Source organism: Leptonychotes weddellii, chromosome 8, assembly GCF_054177405.1.
Source record: "Leptonychotes weddellii isolate Sample4059 chromosome 8, ASM5417740v2, whole genome shotgun sequence".
Taxonomy (NCBI): Eukaryota; Metazoa; Chordata; class Mammalia; order Carnivora; family Phocidae; genus Leptonychotes; species Leptonychotes weddellii.
The window spans coordinates 59,394,467-59,421,598 of NC_138376.1; the positions used below are offsets into that span (position 1 = coordinate 59,394,467).

General features: G+C 39.1%; 1 protein-coding gene across 2 annotated transcripts in view; it reads left to right on the forward strand.

Moving 5' to 3' along the window:
- The window catches only part of BCKDHB (branched chain keto acid dehydrogenase E1 subunit beta), a 205,376-nt gene that overhangs the window by 93,784 nt on the left and 84,460 nt on the right, over positions 1 to 27,132 (forward strand). Inside the window, exon 9 of one of the 2 annotated variants that reach the window (XM_081828584.1) lies at positions 23,133 to 24,078. The exons of the other annotated variant lie outside the window; for it this stretch is intronic. Coding sequence (XP_081684710.1) covers positions 23,133 to 23,141 — 9 coding nt within the window. The 3' untranslated portion in view covers positions 23,142 to 24,078. Of the gene's footprint in view, positions 1 to 23,132; positions 24,079 to 27,132 lie in introns of those variants that run through there. 2 annotated transcript variants of the gene reach the window in all.

Consider the following 27,132-nt stretch of genomic DNA (forward strand, 5'->3'; position numbering starts at 1 on the left):
TAAAAAAGTAAATAAAATATAAAAAGTACTTGTATGAAATGCTAACTATAAAAATAGGGCATATTAGAGTGCATAATACTGGGAATAATACTTAAGTGAATATTCCTCTCAGAAGGACACTTAACATGCTTTTGTTCTTTGACGAATCCCTCAGTAAACTTGCAGGATTATTTTGCATCTGTGAAAGACTGTGTCTTTCGTCAAAAACTTTTAGTTCACAAAAAACTTCATTAACATTTTCCCATCACTGTGATGGGAGCGCTAAGGTACCGGTTACCCACAAGTCTAACCCCCCAAGAACGGCTTAGCCACTGGAAAGTCTGGCTCGAACTCCTAGTTGGGAAAGCTTTTTCAGCTTTCTCAACTAGGAAATGGATTAAGAAAGCAGTCATGCACTTAAGTCACTGGACATTGAGAATAAGTCCAAATATTTGAAGACAACAAAGAGTACTTTAATTTTCTCCACATTTGCCCACATTGTTTACTTATTCTTTAAAGAGTCAACATTTGGGGCAATACACCCAGGTTGTTACAAACTTTTAGAAAACCCTTAATCAGTATTGTTAGCATTGTTTTGTCCAGTACCAACTACTCCCCCATTTCCTTGAGGACAAAGTTAGCTATGCTTTCTTAGATAATCTCAGCCATTTATCAGTGACATTTTTGTAAATGGAATATTGTTTGCTCTTAATCCTAAAATTAAGTTACTGAAAAATATATTGACCTTACTGTAGATTTGGGACTGTGTAGCTGGTAGATTTTGCCAAATTATGGCAATGAGAGCTTTAGTAGTGTCTATTTTAGGACAAGTGATTCTTTAGTAACAGTGTTAACATCATTCCACTGTAGAGACTTTTTTTTTTTTCCATGAGGTAATTTAAAAAATGTGTGGCTGTTGTGAGATATTTAGTTCAATAATATGTTGCATGTAAGGACATTCAGTGAAAGGGTTCTGGTGTTATAAGGAAAGGATGCTAAAAAACCAAAATCTCTCAAGTAAATTGTGGTTTGTGACAGTTTCACCCTCAGGGAAGGGAAGCTCATTGAAACTTCCATGACTATTAATTTTGAGAAAGAACATACATGGTCTTGTTGGACTGAAGCCTCCAACCATCTTATCAAGCCAAGGATACAAAAGTAGGCTCAATTTGCATCCCTTTTTGGCCCATTAATCAAAATGAAGATGGTAGGAGTATATGGATGGTATGTTGGGTCCTTTGTCAAGTTAGCATAGGGTATGAGTCATGAATATTCCCCATTTCTTGATTTTATCAATAGTCTCCCCAAAGTCACTCATCAGAAATATATAGTAAGAAGTTGAATTCATTTGGCTCACTTAACTTGTTTTGGAGAATGGGTGAGAAGGGCTTCCAACTGGAACTGTCAGTTTTTTTCTGCAGCAGGCGCCTGCCTTTTTAGCCTTTTGTGAAAATAGCCTGATATGCTTCTTCCTTCTTTTGCTACCATGAAGCATACTATCCCGGCTTTTGTAGGCTTTCAGACTGTAAAAGTGATTGCATAGTCTGGTTAGTACACAGAGTTCTGGGTCAGGGATCTCAGGCCCCGGTTTTCTGCTGGTTGCTGGATGACCTTGGGCAAATGAGTCAACCTCTTCTCTACTTTCCTTTCTACTTTATAAAATTGAGACTTTCTTGGGGCGCCTGGGTGGCTCAGTCGTTAAGCGTCTGCCTTTGGCTCAGGTCATGGTCCCAGGGTCCTGGGACTGAGCCCCGCATCGGGCTCCCTGCTCGGCGGGAAGCCTGCTTTTCCCTCTCCCACTCCCCCTGCTTCTGTTCCCTCTCTCGCTGTCTCTCTCTCTGTCAAATAAATAAATTAAAACAAAAAAATTGAGACTTTCTTTTTCTCCTTAGTCTTAAAAAAGTTTACAACAATTAAATAAAAGGTAAATAAGAGTTTGTTGAGTGAGTTAATACCTATCTGGATACTTTAGTTAATATAGATAGGTTGACTTCTCACATTACTAGAATAAATTAAATGAAATGCCCCAAATGGGCTCAATATGTATTCCAGATTGTCTATGTTAAATAGAAGATGTAAATCTGGTCTAATTTGTATAAGTCATTTCAGTCTCTTTTGAGGAAAAGCAATGTGGTTGTTTATGTTGTCCATGTAAATGTATTACAACATTAAAGAAGTTCAGGCGACACTGAAGGATTGTTTAGTCACTGAAACCTTTAAAGTCCCGTCAGTTAGTGTAATTGATTCTTATGAACCCTTTAAAATCATCTAGTTAATCAAAATTTTAAATTGCATCAGGATGATTTCATCTCTTTAGGGCTCTCACTTTTAAATTTTGCTCTTTTTTTTTTTTAATTTAAATAAAGTAGATGAATTATGCTCATTCTGGGAAAGTATTTGGGCTCTAGTTGACATAAATTTGAGTCCAGTTTTTGTATCCCAGAAGTCTGTTATGCTTTTGAAACCTTATTAGCTCATTTATACTCCATTTCTCATATTTGAGTGCCCTATAAACCTGTAGACTTTAAAGACCTGAGCTGCAGTCCTAACCTAATATTGCAATCTGCTTTTAGATGTATAACCATAAAACACCTTAAAGGGAGTCCTCTGTTTATAGATCTAAAAGTGTTGTACTTGAGCTAACAGTGAGGCTAAGGCCTGATGTGAGCTTTTGAAGAGTATAAAGCACACTACTAAATGGTGGAACTGTTACCTAATAAGAGTATGTCTGTGACTCATTGTATTTCCCTTGCCTTTTATTCCTATGAGCTGTAGAAAGAACCCACTGTAGGGGGTTGGAAATATTCTTTCTTAGGATTGTGGGATGACAGAGTGGTTGCTTTTTCCAACCACCATATGTGGTGATTAGACTCTTCGGAATGAGATTGGGGTACTTTTTGAACAAACAGCAACAGCCTTCCAAATAACTTATAATAAATAAAGTATGTAAAACATTTTCTTCAGCCAGATGTAATGTTTAGTAGTAGAGGAGTAAATTTAAAGTGACCTCTTACAGGAAAATTTGGGAAATGCCTGGATGGATTAAGAAAGCAGTCATGCTGTTAGAAATAAACTCCTTTCCAGTTCTTAGATGAGAATATACAATGGTTTACTTGAATTTCATTTTCATGATTTCATGGAAAATGCATTGATTGGTAAAACCTAAAAACTTCAGTGAACCAATACTCTGTTTGAGCTTTTAGAGGCTTTGTTTCTAGTACTCAAAAAACATTTAAGCAGATAGCATACTTCTGTGCGGTTCATTTTCCTGAATGTTTAATAACTGATCTGATTTTGTAAATTAAATTATATTGTATATATAATAGAGTGAAATCCAGTTCCTGGGGAACTCTGGGTAAGGTGGCATCTAAACCTGTGCCCCTGAGCTCCTTCTCAACCACCCTAAAACAGCAGTTTCAGAATTTCTAGGAGAAGGAAGTTAGGGGTTTGAGTGGGGATCAGCTAGAGAACTTGTCTTGAAATGGTGTTTTCTTTGTACACACATTGCTTTTACCTGGTTTTCGTTTATTTCAATGGGATTAGGCTGGTGAGCTTTATATCTGTCATAGCCAAGCTTTGGTGTCTCCACTGCTGTTCAAATCAGACCCAAGCCAGAGAAAGCATGTGTGCAGAGATTTGAAGTGTACTCCTGACTCAGACTGTGATCAGCCTTGGCTCTCAGAAGTCTTCAGAACATTGTTTATTCTGCAGGATGGGAGAGGAAAAACGTAGTAGTGGAGAGATTTGTGTGAGGACCTAGACCTTAAAGCTGCCTGGGAACTCCTCAGGGAAGCCTGGTACCTGCCCAGTAGTGTTATGGCAAGGACTCTTCACTAAAATACTATAGAAGACATCCTGCCAAACTAGGATATGCTAAAGGCATTCTCATTAAAATTATTCAATCAACTGCTAGCATTTTCTAGGTGTTTTAGAAATGGAGGACATAGCGAACAGAACAGATTATTTTCCCCCCTCTTGGAGCTTAGATTCTATTGGGGGAGATAGTCACTAAACAAATATATGTTTAGGTCAGGTCATGATAAATTTTGTGAAGAATGATAAAGTTTAAAGGAATAGTAAGGTGAAAGGAGGTGCTATGCTATACAGTTGGTCAGGGATGACCACTCTCAGGTGGGGCCTTTTGAGCAGATACATGATTTAAGCAAGAAGCTTCATAGGGATTTGAGGAGTTAAGATGGCAGAGCAGTAAGGGGACTCTAGGTTTCCCTCATCCCTCGAACACAGCTAGATAATTATCAAATCATTCCAAACACTGAAGAAATCAATCTGAATGCTGAAAGAGCAAACTGCAGAACTAGAGGGAGTATAGAAGCCACATTGTGGAACGTAGGAGGTGTGGAGATGTGATTCTGGGAAGAAAAGAATCATGGGTGCTGTAGAGGGGAGGAGCCTTGATCTCAGAGAGAGAAGAGAGAGAAACAGTGGTGAGCTGGGGATTGCACAAGAGAAACACTTCCCCAAAACCATTGGGAAAACTAGAGTGGCTGATTCGCACAAGTTTTTACAAGCGGGGGGCTGAAAGTCTCAAGTTTTATAAGACCGTGCCACCACTGGGGTGGAGCCTGGCAGGCATAGCAGTGCCCCTGTGGGGAAGGAGGGCAGAGGCCCAGGAGTGGGTTGTGTACTCTGAGGATCCCCTGGGTTGCACTGGGAGAGAAAGTTCACCTTCTTGGAGTGCATTTGGGAGAGGTGGCATGGTCTCTCTGGGGACAAAAGAGCTGGTGGGCGCCAACATGCTGCCCTGTTCATTAGTATAGGAACAGAGACACCTGAGGGCAGCAAACCTTGGTGCCAGCTTTTTGTTGCACTTTACCATAAACTCTGAGCCCCTACACAAGTCCCTGAACAATTCTGCAACTACTTTACTGGGACAAACCAGCACCAGCCACAGTATGGCGAGACCCTACCACAGAGGATCAATGCAGTCCATGCTGAGCTGGGTTCCTCTAATTTGGAGTTTTGAAACCCAGCTGCACGCCTGGGATAAAACACAGGAGTACTGTGCTGCCTGGCAGGTAGACAGCTCGGACACAGATAAGGAGAAGACAGGGATCTGATGGAAGCTGGGGACGCAAGAGGGGGGATTGTTCATTCTTCTGTGAGGGCTTCCTGAAGAGTGGCAGGTATGAACTCCCTACTCCAGGGATGAGAGAGCAGAGCAACACCATTTCCCCCCTGCCCATCAGCATTCAACTACTTCAGTGAGCAACACAGCACCCACAGTGGAGGCTGGAGCCATTTACACCAAGCCCCACACCCTGCACCCTGCAGGTGCATCTTTCCTAGGCAAGTCCACCGGAGAACCAGTGGCCCTCCCCCAGAAAACCAGCACAAACCCCTCACACACACCAAGTCTACTGATCATAGAGTGCTGCAAAGTTTTAGCTCTAGGGGAAATAGGATCTAGTCTCTTTTAATAAGCAGACCCAAACACACCTAGTTAAAACTTGCCACACAGTGGGTAAGATCCAAACACTCCCCACTGCAGGCAAGGAGAAACTCTGCAGAGGACTGATCTAAGGGAAAGAGCAGCCAAAACACAACAGCAGAGGGGTGCCTGGGTGGCTCAGTTGGTTAAGTGTCAAACTCATGGTCTCAGTTTAGGTCTTGATCTCAGTGTCGTGAGTTCAAGCCCCACATTGGGCTCCATGCCCAGCAAGTCGCATACTCAAAAAACAAAACAAAACAAAACAAAAAACCACAACAGCAGAGTGCACACTCTGAAACACCTCCTGAAGCACCAGGCCCAGGACAGTATAGGACCTCTTCTTAATAGAGCCATTAATCAGGAGCAGGAATATAACAGGTTTTCCTTATACACACAAAAACAATGACCTAGACAAAGTGACAAGACAGAGGAATTCACCACAAAAGAAAGAACAGAAAGAGGTAATGGCCAGGGAATTAATCAAAACAGATATAAGTAAGATGCCTGAACCAGAATTGAAAACAACAATCATAAGGATGCAAGCTGGGCTTGAGAAAAGGATAGAAGACACTAGAGAATTCCTTATTGCAGAGATAAAAGAACTAGAAACTAGTCAGGTTGAAATAAAAAAATGCTATAACTGAGATGCCAAACTGACCAGATGCAATGACAATGATGGACGAAGCAGAGGAATGAATCAGTGATATAGAAGATAAAACTATGGAAAATAGTGAAGCTGGAAAGAAGAGGGAGAGAAAAGTATTGGATCACAAATGTAGACTAAGGGAACTCAGTGAATGCTTAAAGCATAATAACATCATAGGAGTCCCAGAAGAAGAGATGGAAAAAAGAGCAGAAGGTTGATTTGAGCAAATTATAGTTGAAAACTTCCCTAATCTGGGGAAGGAAACAGTTTCCCAAATCCAGGAAGCACAGAGAGCTCCCATCAAATTAAACAAAAGCCGGCCAACAGCAAGACATATTGTAGTACAATTTGCAAAATATAGAGATAAGGAAAGAACCCTGAAAGCAGCAAGGGAAAAGAAATCCCTAACCTATAAGGGAAGACATATCAGGTTTGCAGCAAATCTGTCTATAGAAACCTGGCAGGCCAGAAGAAAGTGGCATGGTATATTCAACGTGCTGAAGGGGAAAAATATGCAGCCAGGATTACTTTAACCAGTAAGGCTGTCATTCAGAATAGGACAGAAAGAGTTTCCCAGACAAAAACTAAAGGAGTTCATGACCACTAAACCACCCTGTAAGAAATATTAAAGGGGACCCTTTGAATGGGAAAGAAAGACCAACAGTAACAAAGACTAGAAAGGAACAGAGAAAATCTCCAGAAACAGCAACTTTACGGGTAATACAATGGCACTAAATTCATATCTATGAATAGTTACTGTGAATGTCAATGGACTAAATGCTCCAATTAAAAGATATAGGGTATCAGAATGCATAAAAAAAACCCCAATAAGACCCATCTACATGCTGCTTGCAAGAGACTCATTTTAGACCTAAAGACATCTCCAGGTTGAAAGTGAGGGATGGAGAACCATCTATCATGCTAATGGACATCCAAAAGAAAGCCGGAGTAGCCATACTTATATCAGACAAACTAGATTTTAAACCAAAGACTAATAAAGAGATGAAGAAGGGCACTATATCATAATTAAGGGGTCCATCCAACAAGAAGATCTAACAATTGTAAATATGCCCCCAACTTGGGAGCACCCAAATATATGAATCAATAACAGACATAAAGAAACTCATTGATAATAATACAATAATAGTAGGGGACTTTAACACCCCCCACTTAACAGCAATGGACAAGATCATCTAAGCAGAAAATTAACAAGAAAATGATGGCTTTGAATTACACACTGGACCAGATGGACTTAACAGAAACATTCAGAACATTTCATCCTGAAGCAGCAGAATACACATCCTTTTCGAGTGCACATGGAACATTCTCCAGAATAGATCACATACTGGGCCACAAATCAGGCCTCAGCAAGTACAGAGAGATTGAGCTCATACCATGCATATTTTCATACCACAATGCTATGAAACAAAGTCAACCACAAGAAAAAATTTGGAAAGACCACAAATATATGGAGGTTAAAGAGCTTCCTACTAAAGAATGAATAGGTTTACCAGGAAATTAAAGAAAAATTAAAAATACATGGAAGCAAATAAAAATGAAAACATGACAGTCCAAAATCTTTGGGATGCAGCAAAGGCAGTTCTAAGAGGGAAGTATATAGCAATACAGGCCTACCTCAAAAAGCAAGAAAAGTCTCAGATACACGACCTAACCTTACACCTAAAGGAGCTAGAAAAGGAACACCAAATAAAGCCTAAAGCCAGCAGAAGAAGGGAAATAATAAAGATTAGAGCAGAAATAAGTGATATAGAAATAAAACCAGTAGAACAGATCAATGAAACTAAGAGCTGGTTCTTTGAAAGAATTAATAAAATTGTTAAACCCCTAGCCAAACTTAAGAGAGAGGACCCTAATAGATAAAATCATGAATGAAAGAGGAGAGATCACAACCAACACCACATAAATACAAACAATCATAAAAGAATATTATGAAAAATTATATGCCAACAAACTGGGCAATCTGGAAGAAATGGATAAATTCCTAGAAACATACAAACTACCATAACTGAAATAGGAAGAAATAGAAAATTTGAACAAACCCATAACCAGCAAAGAAATTGAATCAGTAATCAAAAATCTCCCAACAAACAAAAGTCCAGGGCCAGATGGCTTCCCAGGGGAGTGCTACCAGACATTTAAAGAAGGGTTAATATCTATTCTCTCTCTCTTTTTTTAAAAAAAGATTTTATTTATTTATTTGACAGAGAGAGACATAGTGAGAGAGGGAACACAAGCAGGAGGAGTGGGAGAGGGAGAAGCAGGCTTCCCGCTGAGCAGGGATCCTGATGCGGAGCTCGATCCCAGGACCCTGGGATCATGACCTGAGCCGAAGGCAGACATTAAATGACTGAGCCACCCAGGCGCCCCAATATCTATTCTCAAACTGTTCCAAAAAATAGAAATGGAAGGAAAACTTCCAAACTCCTTCTACAAGGCCAGCATTACCTTGATTTCAAAACCAGAAAAAGACCGCACTAAAAAGAATTACAGGCCAATATCCCCAATGAACATGAATGCAAAAATTCCCAACAAAATACTAGCAAATCAAATCCAACAGTACATTAAAAGAATTAGTCACCACCATGATCAAGTGGGATTTATTCCTGGGCTTCAGGAGTGGTTCAGTATTTGCAAAGCAATCAACCTGATACACCACATTAGTAAAAGAAAGGATAAGAACCATATGATCCTCTCAGTTCATTTGGAGAAAAGCATTTGACAAAATATAGCATTCTTGATAAAAACCCTCAACAAAGTAGGGATAGATGGAACATACCTCAACATCATAAAGGCCATATATGAAAGACCCACAGCTAATATCATCCTCAATGGGGAAAAACTGAGAGCTTTACTCTCTGGTCAGGAACAAGACAGCGATGTCCATTCTCACCATTGTTTTTTAACATAGTACAAGTCCTAGCCTCACCAACCAGACAACAAAAAGAAGTAAAAGGCATCCAAATTGGCAAGGAAGAAGTCAAACTTTTTCACTATTTGCAGATGACATGATACTCTATGATGAAAATCCAAAAGATGCCACCAAAAAATTGCTAGAAATAGTGCATGAATTCAGCAGAGTCGCAGGATATAAAATCAACCTACAGAAATCTTTTGCATTTCTATACACCAATAATGAAGCAGTAGTAAAAGAAGTCAAGGAATTGATCCAATTTAAAATTGCACCAATTGTACCAAAAGCCCTAAGATATCTAGGAATAAACCTAACCAAAGAGGTAAAAGAACTCTGAAAACTACAGAATGCTTATGAAAGAAATTGAAGATGTGCAAAGAAGTCGAAAAACATTACATGCTCATGGATTGGTAGAGCAAACATTAAAATGTCTATACTATCCAAAGCAATACACATTTAATGCAATCCCTATCAAAATACCACCAGTATTTTTCACAGAGCTAGAACAAACAATCCTAAAATGTGTATGGAACAACAAAAGACCCTGAATGGCCAAAGCAATCCCGAAAAAGGCAAAGGTGGAGGCATCACGATTCTGGACTTCAAACTATATTACAAAGCTGTTGTCATCAAACAGTATGGTACTGGCGTAAAGTATGGCAGTACGGCACAAAGACTCACATATCAATGGAACAGAATAGAAAACCCAGAAATGGACCCACACTATGTGGTCAACTAATCTTTGACAAAGCAGGAAGGACTATCCAATGGAAAAAAGATATTCTCTTCAGCAAATGGTGTTGGGAAAACTGGACAGCAACATGCAGAAAGATGAAACTGGACCATTTTATTATACCATACACAAAAAGAAATTCAAATGGATGAAAGACCCAAATGTGAGACAGGAAACTATCAAAATTGTAGAGGAGAACACAGGCAGCAACCTCTTTGACCTCAGCCATAGCATCTTGTTACTAGATGCGTCTCCAGAGGCAAGGGAAACAAAAGCACAAATGAACTATTGGGACTTCATTAAGATTAAAAGCTTCTGCACAGTGAAGGAAACAACAAAACTGAAAGGCAGCCTATGGAATGGGAGAAGGATATTTGCAAATGGCATATCTGATAAAGGGTTAGTATCCAAAATATAAAGAGGACTTATGTAACTCAACAACCCAAAACCAAATAATCCATTTAAGAAATGGGCAGAAGACATGAGCAGACATTTTTCCCAGGAAGACATACAGATAGCTAACAGACACAGGAAAAGATGCTCAACATCACTCAGCATCAGGGAAATACAAGTCAAAACCATGATGAGATAACCACCTTATGCCTGTCAGCATGGCTAAAATTAACAATAGAGGAAACAACTGATGTTGGCGAGGATGTAGAAGAAAGGAGAACCCTCTTACGCTGTTGGTGGGAATGCAAACTGGTGCAGCCACTTTGGAAAACAGTATGGAAGTTCCTCAAAAAGTTAAAAATGGAACTACCCTATGACCCAGCAATTGCACTACTATGTATTTACCCAAAGGATACAAAAATACAGATTCGAAGGGGTACGTGCACTCAGATGTTTGTAGCAGCATTATATATATATATATATCATGGAATATTAGTCATCAAACAGAATGAAATCTTACCATTTGCAACAACATGGGTGGAGCTAGGGAGTATTATGCTAAACAAAATAAGTCAAAGAGAAATACTGTACGATTTCACTCATATGTGGAATTTAAGAACAAAACATCAACATATGGGAAGGAAAAAAAAAAGAGGGAAACAAACCATAAGAGACTGTTAATGTATAGAGAGCAAACAGGGTTGATGGAGGGAGGTGGGTGATGGGTCTTCAGGAAGGCACTTGTGTTGAGCACTGGTTGTTATATGTAGGTGATGAATCACTGAATTCTACACCGGAAACCAATTTTACCATATATGTTAAGTAACTAGAATTTTAATAAAAACTTAAAAAAGAAGAAGGAAGCTATATAAATATTTGGGGAGGAATAGTAGGCAGCATTAATAGCTTGTGCGAAGGGTCTAAGGCAGGAAGATGCTTTGCCTGTTGGAGTAACAGCAATGAGGCTGGTGTGGTTGTAGGGGATATGGTTGTAGAAGTAACCAGCAGCCAGATCAGAAACAAAATAGGGATGCCTACTCTCTCCATTATTAATCAACGCAACTCTGGAGGATCTAAATGATATAAGACTAGAACATTACATTGTTATAGAGAAAAGAGAAAACTATTTGAACTTTATAGGGCATGTTCATACACTTGTGAAGACTTTAAACAATTGAGAATACAAGAATTGAGAAAGGAAGCTTGCTATACAATAAATATTTAATTTTTATTTTTTATATATATTTTTATAGTTTATTTATTTTTATTATGTTATGTTAGTCACCATACAGTACTTCATTAGCTTTTGATGTAGTGTTCCATGATTCATTGTTTGCATATAACACCCAGTGCTCATTGCAATACGTGCCTTCCTTAGTACCTATCATCGGGTTAGCCCATCCCCCCACCCCCCTCCCCTCTGAAACCCTCAGTTTAAAGTGTAATAGTTTTTCCCTATCCTATTGATAAATAGCCAGAAATTGAAAATGGCCAAAAGATCCTATTTATAATAAAAACAAACTATAAAATAAGAATACATTTTATAAGAAAGATAGTAGATTTATACAGAAAATAATAAAATCTTATGGAAGGCCTTAAAACCAGACTCAAAGAGACTGTGTTCTTGGATGGTATAGCAATATAACATAAACTATCTAATATAACCCCAATTTCAGTCCTAATGGAGTTTTTTAGCCTTTTTTTTTAACTGTCTAAAAATATTTGCAACTTTACATAGAAGATTAAATGCCCAAAAATAGCCAAAAAAGAACAGTGAAGGGGATTTTTTATTAGCTGAAATGAAGACTAACTATAAAGCCATGTTAACAATCTATGGCTAGCAGTTAACATAGAGGTTAGGGCTTAGCAAACTTTGTAAAAGCCCAGATGGCAAATATTTTCAACTTTGTGGGCCAAATTGCCTCTCCCTTGACTACTCAACTGTGCCTTTTAGGGTAAAAGCAGCTATATGGGTGTGATTTGATTTATTTTTTGAATTGCAGTTTGCTAATTTGTGGTATATATTTTAGAATAAAATAGTGCTCAGAAACTGATAGCATAATATGCAACAAAAGTGATCTGCATGTGAACTGGCTGGTTTTGTAGCCCTTCAAGTTTGGAAGGAAATGTGAAACTGATTTTTTAAGACTAGTTTATTCAAAATATTATTCAGAACAGTTCTCTAGCTATTTAGATGTTCTGTTGTTTTTTAATAAAACAGTAGGCTATGGGTTATTGCCTCATATCTTTAATGTGGTGTTGCTGTGTTCCCAGAGCACTTTATCCATACAATGAATGCATTACCCACATTATGGTAATTTGTTTCCATGCCTATTCCCAGCCTCGCCATGGACTGTTGAAAGAAAGGCTGTCTTACACAGTTTTGTGCTCTAACAGGTGACAGACTCTTAGGTGATCAGTTAGTACTGAACTGATTTGAACTCTAAAATCAAAGCCCAACATTTCTCTGTTCACAATGTCTATATGTATTCACTTGAATTTAACTCAAACTACAGGTCTCAGTTTAGCAGGAAAAATGAAAATTTCATCTATGAATATAGATGTGATTTTGGGTCTCATGGTCTTACATATTTCCATACATAGCCCAAGGCTTTCTATTATTTATATGGAAAAAAAGCAAAAGCCCTCACTGTTTGGCTGTTCCAAGCATTTTACATGTATTAACTAATTTATTCCTTACCACATCAGCATGAAGTAGCACAGTGAAAATACTGAGGAATGGAGAGGTTAAACGATTGGCCTCAAGTCACATACCAATAAAGGTTGAGCCTGGCAGTCCTGCTCCAGAGTCTGGGCTCTTAACCAATCTATGCCGCCTCATTTATCCATAGATAATGCATGCATATGAGTCTGTATCAAGGAAGAGATTGAAAGAGATGTTCTCTGTCTGATATTTCATAATGGGCCTCATTATCACTTCTTGACAAATATATAACATTTTTTTCAGAAAAATCTTTTTCTAAGGTCAGCATTTAACATGAAGTAAAATAATTTTTTTTATATAAATTCACTTTATGAAGAATTTAGATGAACTGGAATGAGTTTGGAAGAGAACCAACAGAAGATTAAGGAAACTTAAGTCATGTTATTGAAGAGAATGTAGATATTTCATCTTGAGAACATTTTATAATGGAATTGAAAGTGTTTTTCATATATTTGAAGGTAGTAATTGGCAGAGAGTTTGGCTTTGTTCTTTATAGTTTGGGCAGATAAATTTAGGATCACTTGGTTGTAGATGCTTTAGAACAACAGGTTTCTCCTCCATGTAAGGAGGAACTTTTCTGTTGCCTTAGAAAATAACGAGCTTTTTCTTACCAGAATGCTCAGAATACGCTGGAAGCAAAGGATGTCACTGAGGATAATCAAGCATTTGGCTGATCGAATAACTGAACTAGGTGACCAGATATGAAGTTCCTTGCAATTCAGTGATTCTGACAGCTTAGCGCAGAAGTGAATCTGCTTTATTACTTTATCCTTATTGTACACCTCACCACCTAGAAAAGTTCTATGTCAGTGATTTTTAGTGAAACTTAAGCTCATTAATCCCAGTGGCTGTAGAAAATAACATCACAGACTTATTCATAATATCAAGCCCATGGAAAATCATTCATCAGACTTGGTAATAATTGTTGCTCACGCTTCCTTACTGTTTATTAGGTAGCAAGCATTTTGTTAAGCACCTTATATATGTTACCTTATTTACTCTTCACAGTAACCCTCGAGGGTAGGTAGTATTACTGTCTTTTCCTATTTTATAGGTGAGGGGTTAACCAACTGAGCCACCCAGGCGCCCATAGGTGAGGGGTTAAAGTTAACTTGCCCATGTTTACATTAGCTAATAAGATGGCGGGACCAGAATTTGAATTCAAGGCTTTCAGAATCCAAAACCTGTACACTTAACTACTGCACAAACTTTCAGCTTCCTAGCCCAGATCAGAAATTGAAAGTCAAGATAATTGTTAAGTCATGGTTCTCAGGAACTCACACAACTCAGTAGGAAAAAAACCAACCCAATTAAGAAATGGTCAGAGGTACTGAATATTTATTGACAAATGGCCAACAGGTACATGAAAACATGGTCAACATCACTAATCATTAGGAAATGCAAATCAGAACCACAATGAGATTCCACCTCATACCTGTTAGAATGGCTACTATCAAAAGGATAAGAGATAACTGCTAGCAAGGGTGTGGAGAAAAGGGAACCCTTGAGCCCTCTTGGTGGGAATGCACAATAGTGTAGCCACTGTATAAAACAGGGTAGAGATGCCTCAAAATATTAGAGACAGAGCTACTATATAATCCAGCAATCACACAACCAAAAGAAATAAAATCAGTGTCTTGAAGTGATATCTGCAGTCCCATGTTAATTGCAGCCTTGTTTACAACAGATAAGACATAAAAACAACCTAAGTGTCCATCAACAGATGAATAAAGAAACACACACACAGGAATATTATTCAGCCATGAGAAAGAAGGAAATCCTGCCATTTGCAGCAACATGGATGGGCCTTCAGGGCATTATGCTACGTGAAATAAGTCAGAAGAGAAAAACAAATTCTTGTTTCACTTATCTGTGGAATCTAAAAAAGCCAAACTCATGGAAACAGAGAATAGAATGGTTGTTGCCAGGGGCTAGGAGGTTGGGGAAATGGGGAGATATTGGTCAAAGGGTACAAACTTCCAGTTACAAGATGAATAAGTTGGGGGGCTCTCTTGTAGAGCCATAGAAGCTCTAGTTAATACTGTTAGTACTTCAAAATTGCTAGGAGAATAGATCTACAGTATTCTCACCGCAGAACAAGAAAAGTAATTATGTGAGGTGATGAGGTGGTAGCTAATCTTTTTTTTTTTTTTAAGATTTTATTTATTTATTTGAGAGAGGGAGAGAGAGAATGAGAGAGAGAGCATGAGGGGGGGAGGGTCAGAGGGAGAAGCAGACTCCCCGCCGAGCAGGGAGCCCGATGTGGGACTCGATCCCGGGACTCCAGGATCATGACCTGAGCCGAAGGCAGTCGCTTAACCAACTGAGCCACCCAGGCGCCCCGAGGTGGTAGCTAATCTTATTGTGGTAATCATTTTACAGTATATACATGTGACAAATTATCATGTTCACCTTAAACTTGCATTTATATGTCAATTATCAATGAAGCTGAAAAAAATATAAAGAAGAGAGAAAAAGAAAATACTAAAGGAAACAATTGATTTGAAAATATAACCTTCCTATTGCTAAGCATTCAGTCACTCTAGCCACCTGAATATCCAGACCCATCCTGTCCAATAAATGTCAGTAGCACAGGCGATGATTTAATTTTAAATTAAAATTAAAATTCAGTTCCTCAATCACACTTGTCACACTTCAAGTGCTTGGTAGTCACATGTACCGGTGGCTACAATACTGGACAATGCCAATACAGAATATGCCCCTCACTGCAGAAAGCTCTACTGAACAGCACTGGTCTAGACTCCTCATGACCTAAAGTAAAAGACAATGGCTTTTTCCTTAACACAGTCTCCAGAATGGCACTTTGAGGTACACACTGACATCAACATCCAAGAGTATATATTCATCACAGAGGAACAAATTTTTCATTCTCCAAGGTGGTCAATAATTAACTGTTTACTGCATAATTTAAAAATAATCTCCTCAACAAACATTTCTAGAAAGACAGAAAAGTTTGGTTTTATGAAATCATGCCAGCCAAAATACAACTTTAAAAAATACATTTAAGTTTTGTAACATATTTCAATTAGATATGAAATGGTTTATCCACAACAATTTCCTTGCTCCCTGTCCCTTCCCCCATTCTTCCTGCTATTTTACTCATTGCTTTTTTGATAGCCCTTTGTTCCGTTGATGGTGGGGGACTCAAACCTTTTCTCCTGATGTAAACAACAAAGGGTTGTTTACAGGTTGTTTGAAGTAGGTGAGGGAATTAGCCCTACAGCCTTCTGTGGGAGAAGAATGTTCTAGGCAGAGAGGAAAGTCAGTGCAAGGGCCATAAGGCAGAAGTATGTCTTATATACTTAGGAAACACCAAGGAAGTTTGTGTGGCTGAAGCATTGATAGTGACAGCAGGTGTAGTCATAGGGTAGGTGGGAGAGGTTGGAGAATGGAGTGTTAGTACTTTGGCTTCTACCCTGAGTAAAATGCATGCTACTGAAGAGTGAAATAATGTATTATATTGCAAAAAACGATCAGGTTGCTGTGTGGGATTACACTGATTAGAGTCAGGGAGAGCAATTAGGAGACTATTGTAGAAATTTGGAAGAGAAATGATGGTGGCTTGGACCAAAGTGGGTAACAGTAGAAGTGGTGAAAGAAATGGTCAGATTCTGTTTTTGTTTCTTTTTTTTTAAGCAGAGACAATGGGATTTACTGAGCAACTGGGTGTGTAGGGAGGGGGAAAGAGAAGTCAAGGATGACTCAAATTTTTTGACCAGTGCTATTGAAAGGGTGGAGTTGCCACTGACCGAAATGGTATGACTACAAGGATACACTTTGTGGAGGGAAGATCAGAAACAGAGTTTTGACTCTGTTGTGTTTCATGTATCTCATATGAATCTGAAATTTGGGAAAGAGATCTGAGCTGGGAATATATATTTGAAAGTCATCAGTATGTAGAGGACATAATCCACGAGACTAGATAAGATCACCAAAGGAATGCATATAGATAGAGAATAGACCTAACAAGGCAACCTTGGGACACTCCAACTTTTAGAGATCAGTGAGAAAGGAAGGCACCAACAGAGGGGACTGGGGAATGATCAGTGAGATAGGATACATAAGGTAGTATGAAATCCTAGGGTCGAGGAGGAGGGGTGGTCAGCTGTGCCAAATGATGCTGATAGGATCTCTAAGATGAGTACTGAGAACTGAGCAACTGGTTTATCAACACGGAGGTCATTGGTGAATTTAAAGAAACAAATTTTAGTGAAATGTTAGGGAAAAAGCCTGACTAAGGTGTGTTAAAGAGAAATAAAAGGAGAGGAATTGAAAATTGCTAATGTAGAAAGTCGTCAAGGAGGATTTGGCAAAGTAAAAGCAAAGGAGATGGTATAGGATGGTGGAAGTAGGCTCAAGAGAATCTTGTTTTCTATATTTTAAAGAGATGGGATAAATAAGAGCATGATGAGAAAGTCCCAGTAAGAGCATTGTTTTGAGTAATTTGTGTACAAACATGCATATATCTTTTTCTAATTTATTATGCTAATGTTCCATTTATGAATATCTCAGAATTGCTTTATCTGTGTGTGCTCATTAATGGATATTTAAGTTGTTTTCCAGTCTTCTATATTATATACATTTTTGTTCATGTTTCCTTGTGCATATAGACACTATTTCATAAATATCTGGAAGTTAAATGTCTTGGTCCTTGTCTGTATTTTCAACTTTAATAGATATTTTCAAATTGTTGTACAATGTGGTAGTACCTACCATTTACACACTCACCAACAGTATGTGAGATGTCTTGTGATGAATCCGATTGTGTGAAATGTTATCCTTTTGGGTTCAAATCTGCATTTCTGTAATACTAATAAGATTGAACATCTTTTCTCAGTGTGTTGGGCGTTCTGGTTCCTCTTCTGTAACTGTCCCATTTTTCTACTGGGGAAAAATAACAATTTCTTACTGATTTGTGGAGTTCCTTATATTTTTCCGAATTAAAAAAAACTTTATGAGCTACATATATTTAGTTACCTTTTCTCAGTCTGTGGCCTGCCTTTTCAGTTTTTTAATTGTAACTTTTGATGCACAACAATTTTAAATTCTGTTGTGGTCAGATTTATTTATCTTTTTATTTATAGTTTGATTCTTCTGTCTCATCGAAATCCTTCTCTATCACAAGATTATAAAGATATTCTTCTATATTTCTTGGAACAGTTTTTAAGTTTTATCTTTCAAACTTAGGTCTTTAATCACCTCTAATCATAGCTGATATTTTTAGTGGGGCTTAAGGTAGGAAGCATGTTTTATTTTTGACTCTGCACCATTTTTTAAATAGTCTGTCCAAATGATTTGCAGTACATCTCTGTCAGTATCTGATTTTCAGATTTGCATGGGTTTGTTTAGGGGCTCTTTATTGTTTCTTTGTATCACTGCAGAGCCTTCCACTAATACTTATTTTAAGAATATAGCTTTATGATGATAAACCTAGATATCTGGTAGGACAAGTTTTCCCAACTTGCTCTTATTCACACTTCTTCTTGGCTATTTTTTAGTCCTTGTATTTTCTATAGGAATTTGAAAATTAAGTTGCCAAATTACACACACACACACACACACACAACCCTATTGGAATTTTGTAGGGAATTGCATTTGATTTATAGATTATTTGGAGAATATGACATCTTGACTATGTTGATTCTTCCTTTCTATGAATATGTTCTATCCCTCCATTTATTCAAGCCTTCCTGTGTTCTTTAATAATCTTTTGTATATTTCCCCCATAAACTTCTTGCTTATGTTTGGTTAGATTTATTCCTAGATACCTTACAGATTTGATTGCTGTGATGAATAGGGTCTATTTTTTCCTATTACATTTTCTTTTCCTATTAATGGTCCAGAAGAACATCATTTCTCATTGAATACTGAGCTATATGGGTGTTGAGTGGATTAGTAATGGAAAGGGCAATTTGGGAGGCAGAGTTTCCTAAAATGGGGAGACCATACTGAGGGACTGAACCAGAATAGCATCAGTGAGAATGGAGAAGAAAGCCTGGTTTCATAGCTGTCTGAGGCAGGCCCCAAAACCTGGTGACTTAGGAAAGTGAGGGGGTGTGACTGAAGAAAAGAGACTTGGGAACATGATAATAATTAAATGATGATCCTGTTAAATGAGGTTGGGTGCATGTTGAAGAGGGGTAGTTGAATATTCATTTGAGGACTACATTTTAGTCCGCCAACTTTGACTGTGAGAACTAGAATTTATGCCCACTAGCTCATTAGAAATCTGGATAGCATTGTGTGGATCAAATGGGAGTCTGGGCAAGTCCAGTTACAGGAACTGGAAGTCCAGTTCGGTCTTAGGGCTCTTTGTCAGGCGGGTTTTGATTCTTGCTAATGTTCACTGGATTCTCTGTTTTCCACTATAACCAGCTTCTTGATCACCCTGGCTTCTTCAGCTCTGATCCAGCCTCTCGACTGTAGCACCTGCAACCAACTGGCAGTTTTTCTGTCCATCTTATTTTAAATTGCAATCTGTGATGTTGGCCCAATCATCTTTTTAATCAGCCTCCCAGGTCACAGGTTGCTGGCCAGGCCATAAACTGGCTCATTTTGCTTTTTGCTTGTTTTTGTCAAGTGTTCATTGGTTTAGTACTTTGTAGGATGACTACACTTCCCATTTTGCCCAGCATAATTGTTGTCCCAGAACAATTAATAATACCCCCTTTTTCAGTTTGGACAGTACATTATTTGGTTATGCTTTCCTCACCACCAGGGACTACAAAACATGGCTACTTATTCCAAAGGAAGGATTATGGAAGAGGAGTGTGACTGGTAGCTACGCTAGGGGGTACTGAGTAATATCTGTACTTCTAGTGTATAGTGATGGTAGACTTGCAGAATCTGAGAGTCCATGGTAATGGGAACTCATGATAAATGGAGGAGAACAGATAAGAGTGTGCCATTTGGGTAGGTTTCCAGATACCCAAGTCAAACAGGTAAAGTTAGATCTGAGTATTCAGATAGGGGTCAGAGTAGAGAATATTTTGGCAGATGGTAGAGGTTGGCATGCCTTTATCAGGAAAAGGGGTCCATCCTTTGATCGGGGTTAAGGAGAAAGGGTTCAGGCATGGAACATAAGAGCCCTAGTGCCACATCCCGGTCATAGACTAACTGGACAGGATCTATCACTAAGAGACTGGACAACAGGACAAAATTTAGCTACAAAGAGATAAAGTAAAAGCATGACCTTGCACTGAGACCCAATGAGAAGTACGGAGATATTAGGAGAATGATACTAAGCCAGCTCATTCCCAGGCAAACTATTACATTTTACTCTTCAGCACCAGCATAAAAACTGAAATGTCAGTGGGTGTAATTCCAAAGGTAGGAGTATACCAAACAGGGGAAGGGAAACAAGTGGGGAGCCCTGTGGACTGTGACAAAGTGTGCTCCTTGATGAGGTGATAAGGAGTTGAATGAGTACATATCTGATATAGGAAGATTGAAGGTAGATAGAATTTTGACCTCAGGTCTGGATAAGAGCAGGTTAATCATTGTTTGAAAACAGCTAAAAATTAGTGTGAAAAGTCCTCTAGTATCTATATTTTTAAAAATCTTATTTTAATGTAAGATTAATGTCTCAATGTCAGTACAGCGACTTAGAATTATGAAGAATATGTTTATTTTTGCCTATTTTAAGGAATTTAAATAAGGATGAATGAAGAACTTACTTTTTCTGTGTAAGTAACTATGACAGTGAGAAGTTATGTGTCCTAAATGTATTCAAAATGTGTATAAAAAAATACATGATTTCCTGATGACTGATTCTATAAATCTGAGTCTATAAAATAACAGAAGCTACTGGGGTTTTATGTTGAGGAAACTGTAACTGGGAAACACATGTTAAGTATTGATATTTGGGGAAGGCTGAGGTGTTCGATGACAGATGGATGTGAAGGCTGGAGGGGCGTGGACAGGGAAGGGCAGAGTTTTGAGATTATTGTGTGTGTAGGTATGTGTCTTAAACCATAAGATAGTGTAACTAAAGGGATGTTTTATAGTAGAAGTTGTAGCTAGGCAATGAGTAATTGCAAAAACATGTTAGAAAATGAAGCTTCCATGGGGCGCCTGGGTGGCTCAGTCGTTAAGCGTCTGCCTTCGGCTCAGGTCCTGATCCCAGGGTCCTGGGATCGAGCCCCGCATCGGGCTTCTTGCTCTGCGGGAGGCCTGCTTCTCCCTCTCCCACTCCCCCTGCTTGTGTTCCCTCTCTCGCTGTGTGTCTCTCTGTCAAATAAATAAATAAAATCTTTAAAAAAAAAAAAAAAGAAAGAAAATGAAGCTTCCTTTTGAGGTATTATTCCACAGAGATTCTAAAAGGGGTTGCTCAGGATTTGATTCCTGAAGGATCCTAACATAATTATATAAAAAAAATACTGTTAAAATTACCATTAAAAGAATTAGTCATAAATCTTTTTGTTTTGTTGTTGTTATATAAATGGAGAACAAAATTGTCCTTGTTCTGAGGGAAAAATGGGTAGCAGGCGTTTTGTTTGTGTGGTCTGTACTTTATGTATGTGTGTGTCTACTACAATAGTAACAGATAATGTCTTTTAACAGCTCATGGAAAGAATTAGTTTCTTCTCTACCAAAAAGCTAGCCTTGTGGAAGCTGACAAAAGTCATTATATTATTATGATTTTGGCTCAAGAAAATAAGGATATCTTGGAAAAAGTGAAGGAGTATGGCAGTGGAAGAAAGACATCTGTAATATAGCAGACAAATTATTTCAACAAAAGATACAGTGTGTCTTTAATTGCATTCTCATGGACTATTGGTTTAAAATGTGCTGACCAACGGCAATATCTGGAAGAAGGGAACTTTGGATTTCCAGCTTGAGTTCAATTTCGAACTCAAAAGTTCAAACGAACTTTTATTGAGCATCTACTCTGGAGCCAGGCAGCCTGAGTTTGATACTCGGTTCTGTTATTCTGCCTGTCTGTACGTCTGTGTCCTCATCTCTGAAGTGGACATGGTAATGGTAGTCCTAATCCTCTGTTGTTATTTGGGGGATGAACTGAATTATAACGTATGTAAAGTACTTAGAACGGTGTTCACCACTTTGACACAGAAAGTCACCTGAATTAGAGACTGGGGATTTAAAGATGTTCACACTGTCTTCTTGGGAGAGACAGATCAGCCACACAACAGAATTAGTATTTTCTGATAATGCCAAGAAAATGTTTATCAAAAGGTTGCTGCGGGGACACAGAGCTGGAACAGATAACAATCTTAGGGAGATAGTTTTCCGAAGTAGAATTCAAGAAAGGTTTTCTGTAGGAGAGGAGAGAAAATTTCTCCTAAAAGGCCAGGAAACAAAAAGTAGATGAAGCCAGAGGCTGGGACACATTCATTTGTAGCTTTTTGAGCTTCCTTCCTTACTGGGTCCCCCTCTGCATCTGGTCACTGTGTAGTTACTTGGTAAAGGCGTGATGGAGATCATTTTAAGTTTCAATATTCCATTCATTTGTACTATCAGTTACAAAGTTGAACTGAGTCTGATAGTGTTAGAATAATTGGGATAGCAAATGATTATTTCCAAGTGGAGTTCTCTGTACTATTAGACAGAGTATTGACTCTAGGGCTAGGTTAAAGAATGTCCCAGAGAATGAGCAGCCCCTGTATGGCATTACCCTGTCCTTCCACTCTCAGTTCTAATGAATTCAGAAGAGAGATGAGTGTTATCTTGTTAAAATAAAAGAAAGGAAGACATTTTAAAACCAACATGTGGGAATCATGCTTTAAGATAATCTTGATATAATAATTTGTGATTCTCTAACCTGTGAAAACTCTAAACTGTTCAGCAATATACAATGTATACATTTGGGGGGGTGCAGAAGTGTGACTTTATTTCTCTGTAACTGAACTCAGTTTAGCTCCGGAACCTCCTTTTCTGCTAGTAGTGAGCAACATAGAATATTGCTACTTTACGTTAACCTCTCTTTAGCACTTGGGAATAAAAACTCAGTCAAGTGCAAGATGTAATGCAAAACTCGTAGTCATTCTTAGAGCTGTTCCCATTCTGTGGTTCTTCCTACACTCCCACCCTCCCCCACACCCCAGACATACTCCAGATAGTCTCAGTGTAGGGAAGAAGGAAGGTGTCCATCCATCCATTTGTCCCCCGGGCCTCCCCAGCCTTTCCCATGTGTCTTATCCTGATTGAGCTTTGCCTTTGTCTTCATGTTATTCCTATTGCTGTGTCAGTAGCTGGGGCATCTTATGGTTGATTATTTAATTTTTTTTTTTTTAGGTAAGCTGAAACCATGATGACTGTTTGCTGATTCATTGGCCAGCCCCATCGTTCTCCATGTTCAGTATACCCAGCCCCTCCCGCATTGCGGCAACAAGAGCTCTATGAGACCTCCCTTGAAGGGGCCATGGGAATGTTTTTGGATTCCTTTCACATCTCACTAAAGCCAGAATGACAGGGAAGCTCAGAGCTCTCAATCCCATTCAGCACCCTTTGCAACCATTACTGCTCTTTGTTATCTACCCAATACTGACTTGGAGGACCCATCAAAATGGTTCTCCCAGAGGTATTTAGATAGGAAGCTGAGCACAAGCCCCTAATGTTTGTGGATACCCTCTTCAGTCTGATTTTTTTTTTAACCGTCTTACCACCCCATCTCCTGTTTATCTCCCTCCAGGCATTCACTTGCATATATATACCTTCAAAACACCCAGGTATCGTCTGAACTCTAGTTAGACACCTTGGTCCTTACCTCTTCCTACCAGCCAATCAGACTTTGTCTGTTTTCCTAGAAGCAGGAAGACTGTTCTAATATCATGTTATGCTATTATCATATCATATTCTATGAGTAACTTTCATATGAACTCTCAATCCTAGATGTTCCAAGTCAAATGCTTTTGGGACATCAAAACGTACCATTTCTCTCTCAAGCTTTTGCAGCACAGAGTGCAGGTTTCAAGACTATTGCTTCTGCTGATCTCATCTTAAAAATTCTATTTGGGGGGTGCCTGGGTGGCTCAGTCATTAAGTGTCTGCCTTTGGCTCAGGTCATGATCACAGGGTCCTGGGATTGAGCCCCGCATTGGGCTCCCTGCTTTGCGGGAGGCCTGCTTCTCCCTCTGCCCCTCCCCCTGCTTGTGTTCCCTCTCTCGCTGTCTCTCTCTCTGTCAAATAAATAAATAAAATCTTTGAAAAAATAATAAAAATTCTATTTGGAAAGTTAGAACTGAACAACAAAGTCTTTGTTCTTTGCTGTGCCTGCCTGTCCCCCAAAGCTGAAGCTGACTCAGCTTTACTGGGTAGCAACAAAATCAGTAAGAATAAAAAACAAATCAGGTGATATTTCAAAAATACTATTCTGTTAACTCTCATTGCTTAGAGCTGAGTTGTTACACACCAGGAGAGGAATCCTCAATCATTTACGGCCCTAACTTTGTGATGAGTCAGGCTGATATCCACGCATATTTATAAACAGAATTGTTAGTTTGTCAAAGATGTGTTACAGGTGAGCTAATGTTAGGTGTTGAGGGGAAACTGTTGGCCAAAATTTAAATTCTGACTCCTCTCTGATTCACCTGGATGTCTTTACAATTTATTGAAAGCTTCCAGAATCTTCTCTCTTAAACAAACAGAATGACTCACTTGTGACAATAAAGTATATTGTCTGTACTTCTGGAGACTCAGTGAAGGATGTCAGCAGCCAACCAAATTCTATTACTGGAGATGTAAAATGAATAGAAACGGTTCTTGAAGTGACCCCTGTTCCATTCCTGAAATAGCAGCTGCTGGAATGCTCATGACTGTGAGTGGCTGCTCACGGCTGTGTTAGCGGATGTGTGTGTGATGCTGGGGGCCACTTGACCTGGCTGCGTCAGGGCGCTTTGGATGCTTTCTGCTACTTAGCATTCAGAATGCTCTAAGACCTGCTTGCCTCAGAGTTTTTCAAAGAAGGAAGTGAGATAATCTGTGTGAACGCTGTCAACTTCAACTCTATGCAAGTGTTAGGTTGTTATCTTTAAATTCTTACTAACTCCTGCTGTACTCTTATTTCTCCTCCATATAGTTTTCTTTCGTTTCATTGCTTTGAGATATTCATGCCTGGGAAGCTTGATTTTTAATTTTTTTTTTTTAAACAAAGTAAGCTTAGACTCAGTACCCTACATAGTCAGTCTCATCTGTTATCTTGACATCTTTTCCACTCTTTAAGCCATGTCCTGGGGCTTCTTTGGTTCTTTTTGGGTCTGTGACTCTTCCTGTTGTGTGAACATGGGAAATGTTTCCAAATGTGCTATTTCTTTTTTTAAACTGAACTACACTCTCCGCTGCATAGTTTTACTTTTCTCTAGACTTCGTTGGGCTTACCATTTATATAAATCGGTCTGAAAAATGATTGATTTGAATTCCACATTTGGACAAAATGCCAATTATGTGCAAAGTATAGTGACCGTCCTGGGGAGAGGGATGAGCCCAGGCCGTCCAGGCCTCCCACTGGAGTGGTAGTCAGCAGTGGTGCCATTCGCCAAGGCTGGGAACAAAGACATAGAGTGGAGGAGGGAAGGGATGGGCAGAGCTGGGGAGTAGGGAGAGATTGATGTTAGTTTGGGATACGGAGAAAGCTTGACTAGGAGAGGCTCTGCCTCTAAGTGGCAGATTGAAGCCATGGGAGTAAGTGGAAGAAAAAAGAGATGAATTTCCTGTTGAATAACTACCAGACTTGCTATGGTTATTCTTCTGTGAACAGATATCCCGGTGGGGGAAGACCCCTCAGAATAGCTATCATGATGTTGAGGTATCTATGTGTTGAGTGTCATTGATAGGCTTCTCTGGAAATGCACAGTTTGAAAATCAGCAACAAACTTGCACTAGAACTTCTCAACCTTGGCACTACTCGCATTTTGTTTCCGATAATTCTTTGTTGTGGGCGACTGTCCTATGCATTGTAGGATGGTTAGCAGCATGTCTGGTCTCCACCCACTAGATGGTAATAGCATTTCATTCCCTACCCCTCCTGCTGTTGGCTGTGACAACCAGAACTGTCTTGCAGACATTGCTAACTGTCCCATGGGCTACATAAAGCCACCTTGGCAAGTTCTTCTCTTGAGTTTATATAAAGCATTTTTGGAGGAGCTACATTAGCTTTTCTGTTCCAAAACAGCTGAAAAATGCATTTGCTTCTGCAGTTATCTTGACCCCCACTTAGGAAGCAGGTTCCTTATCTTGGAAGATCGAGTAAATAATTTTTAGGTTTCTTTAATCAAGTATTGCACATAAAAGCACAAACAGCTGTCAGTTTCAAATCAAATCGTGTTCTTCTCTGTGTATGTATCACATATAAATGAAGGGGACGCTGCATGCCAGAAAGTGACAGAGCTAGCAGTTACGACACACGAATGGCTGATAGTTCCTCATGTGTCAAACATTTGAAGGCAGACCATCCAAAGGAGTTACCTGAGAAGTACTCTTGGGGTTGGAGGTAAGAGGGTGGGGTTCAAGTGAAGCAAATATGAACTTGGTTATAGGAATTTGAATGTAAAAAATTTAAAACACAAGAGCTAGTCCTTAATATTTTCAAATGCACATTTGTTTATAGTTCATAAAGAAAAAGAATATAAGAAAGTAACTTAAGTTACCTGCCATAGTGGCTGGATTAATTTGTAACCTAAAACGCTGCTCTTAGAATTAGTACCCAAGTTTAGGTCCTACCCAAGGATAGGTCCGTGGCAAGCAGTGGCCTGTATATGTGTCGCCCTGAAATGATGCTCTTAGTTATTCTGTTAGAGCACATTTTGTGAGGATTTTGTTCTTCTTGTTCACTTTCCTTTCTTCACGTCCCACGTGTCCTGGTACAGTTCACAGTGGTGCAGAGTGGCCTGGGGAGCAGCCTCAGAGAGGATTTAGCATCCTGTTTGTTTGGCTCTGTTTCTTCCCTGACCTCTAGCGCCCTTCCTCGCAGTCGAGTGCTCTTGACCCGCAGCTGGGGAGAGCCGAGGCTAGGAGTTGAGACCGTGGTGCATCACCTCTTCTCACGGATCTTCCGACATTTCTTTCTTTTTTTTTTATTATTATGTTATGTTTATCACCATTCATTACATCATTAGTTTTTGATGTAGTGTTCCATGATTCATTGTTTGCATATAACACCCAGTGCTCTATGCAGAACGTGCCCTCTTTAATACCCATCACCAGGCTAACCCATCCCCCACCCCACTCCCCTCTAGAACCCTCAGTTTATTTCTCAGAGTCCATAGTTTCTCATGGTTCATCTCCCCCTCCTATTTCC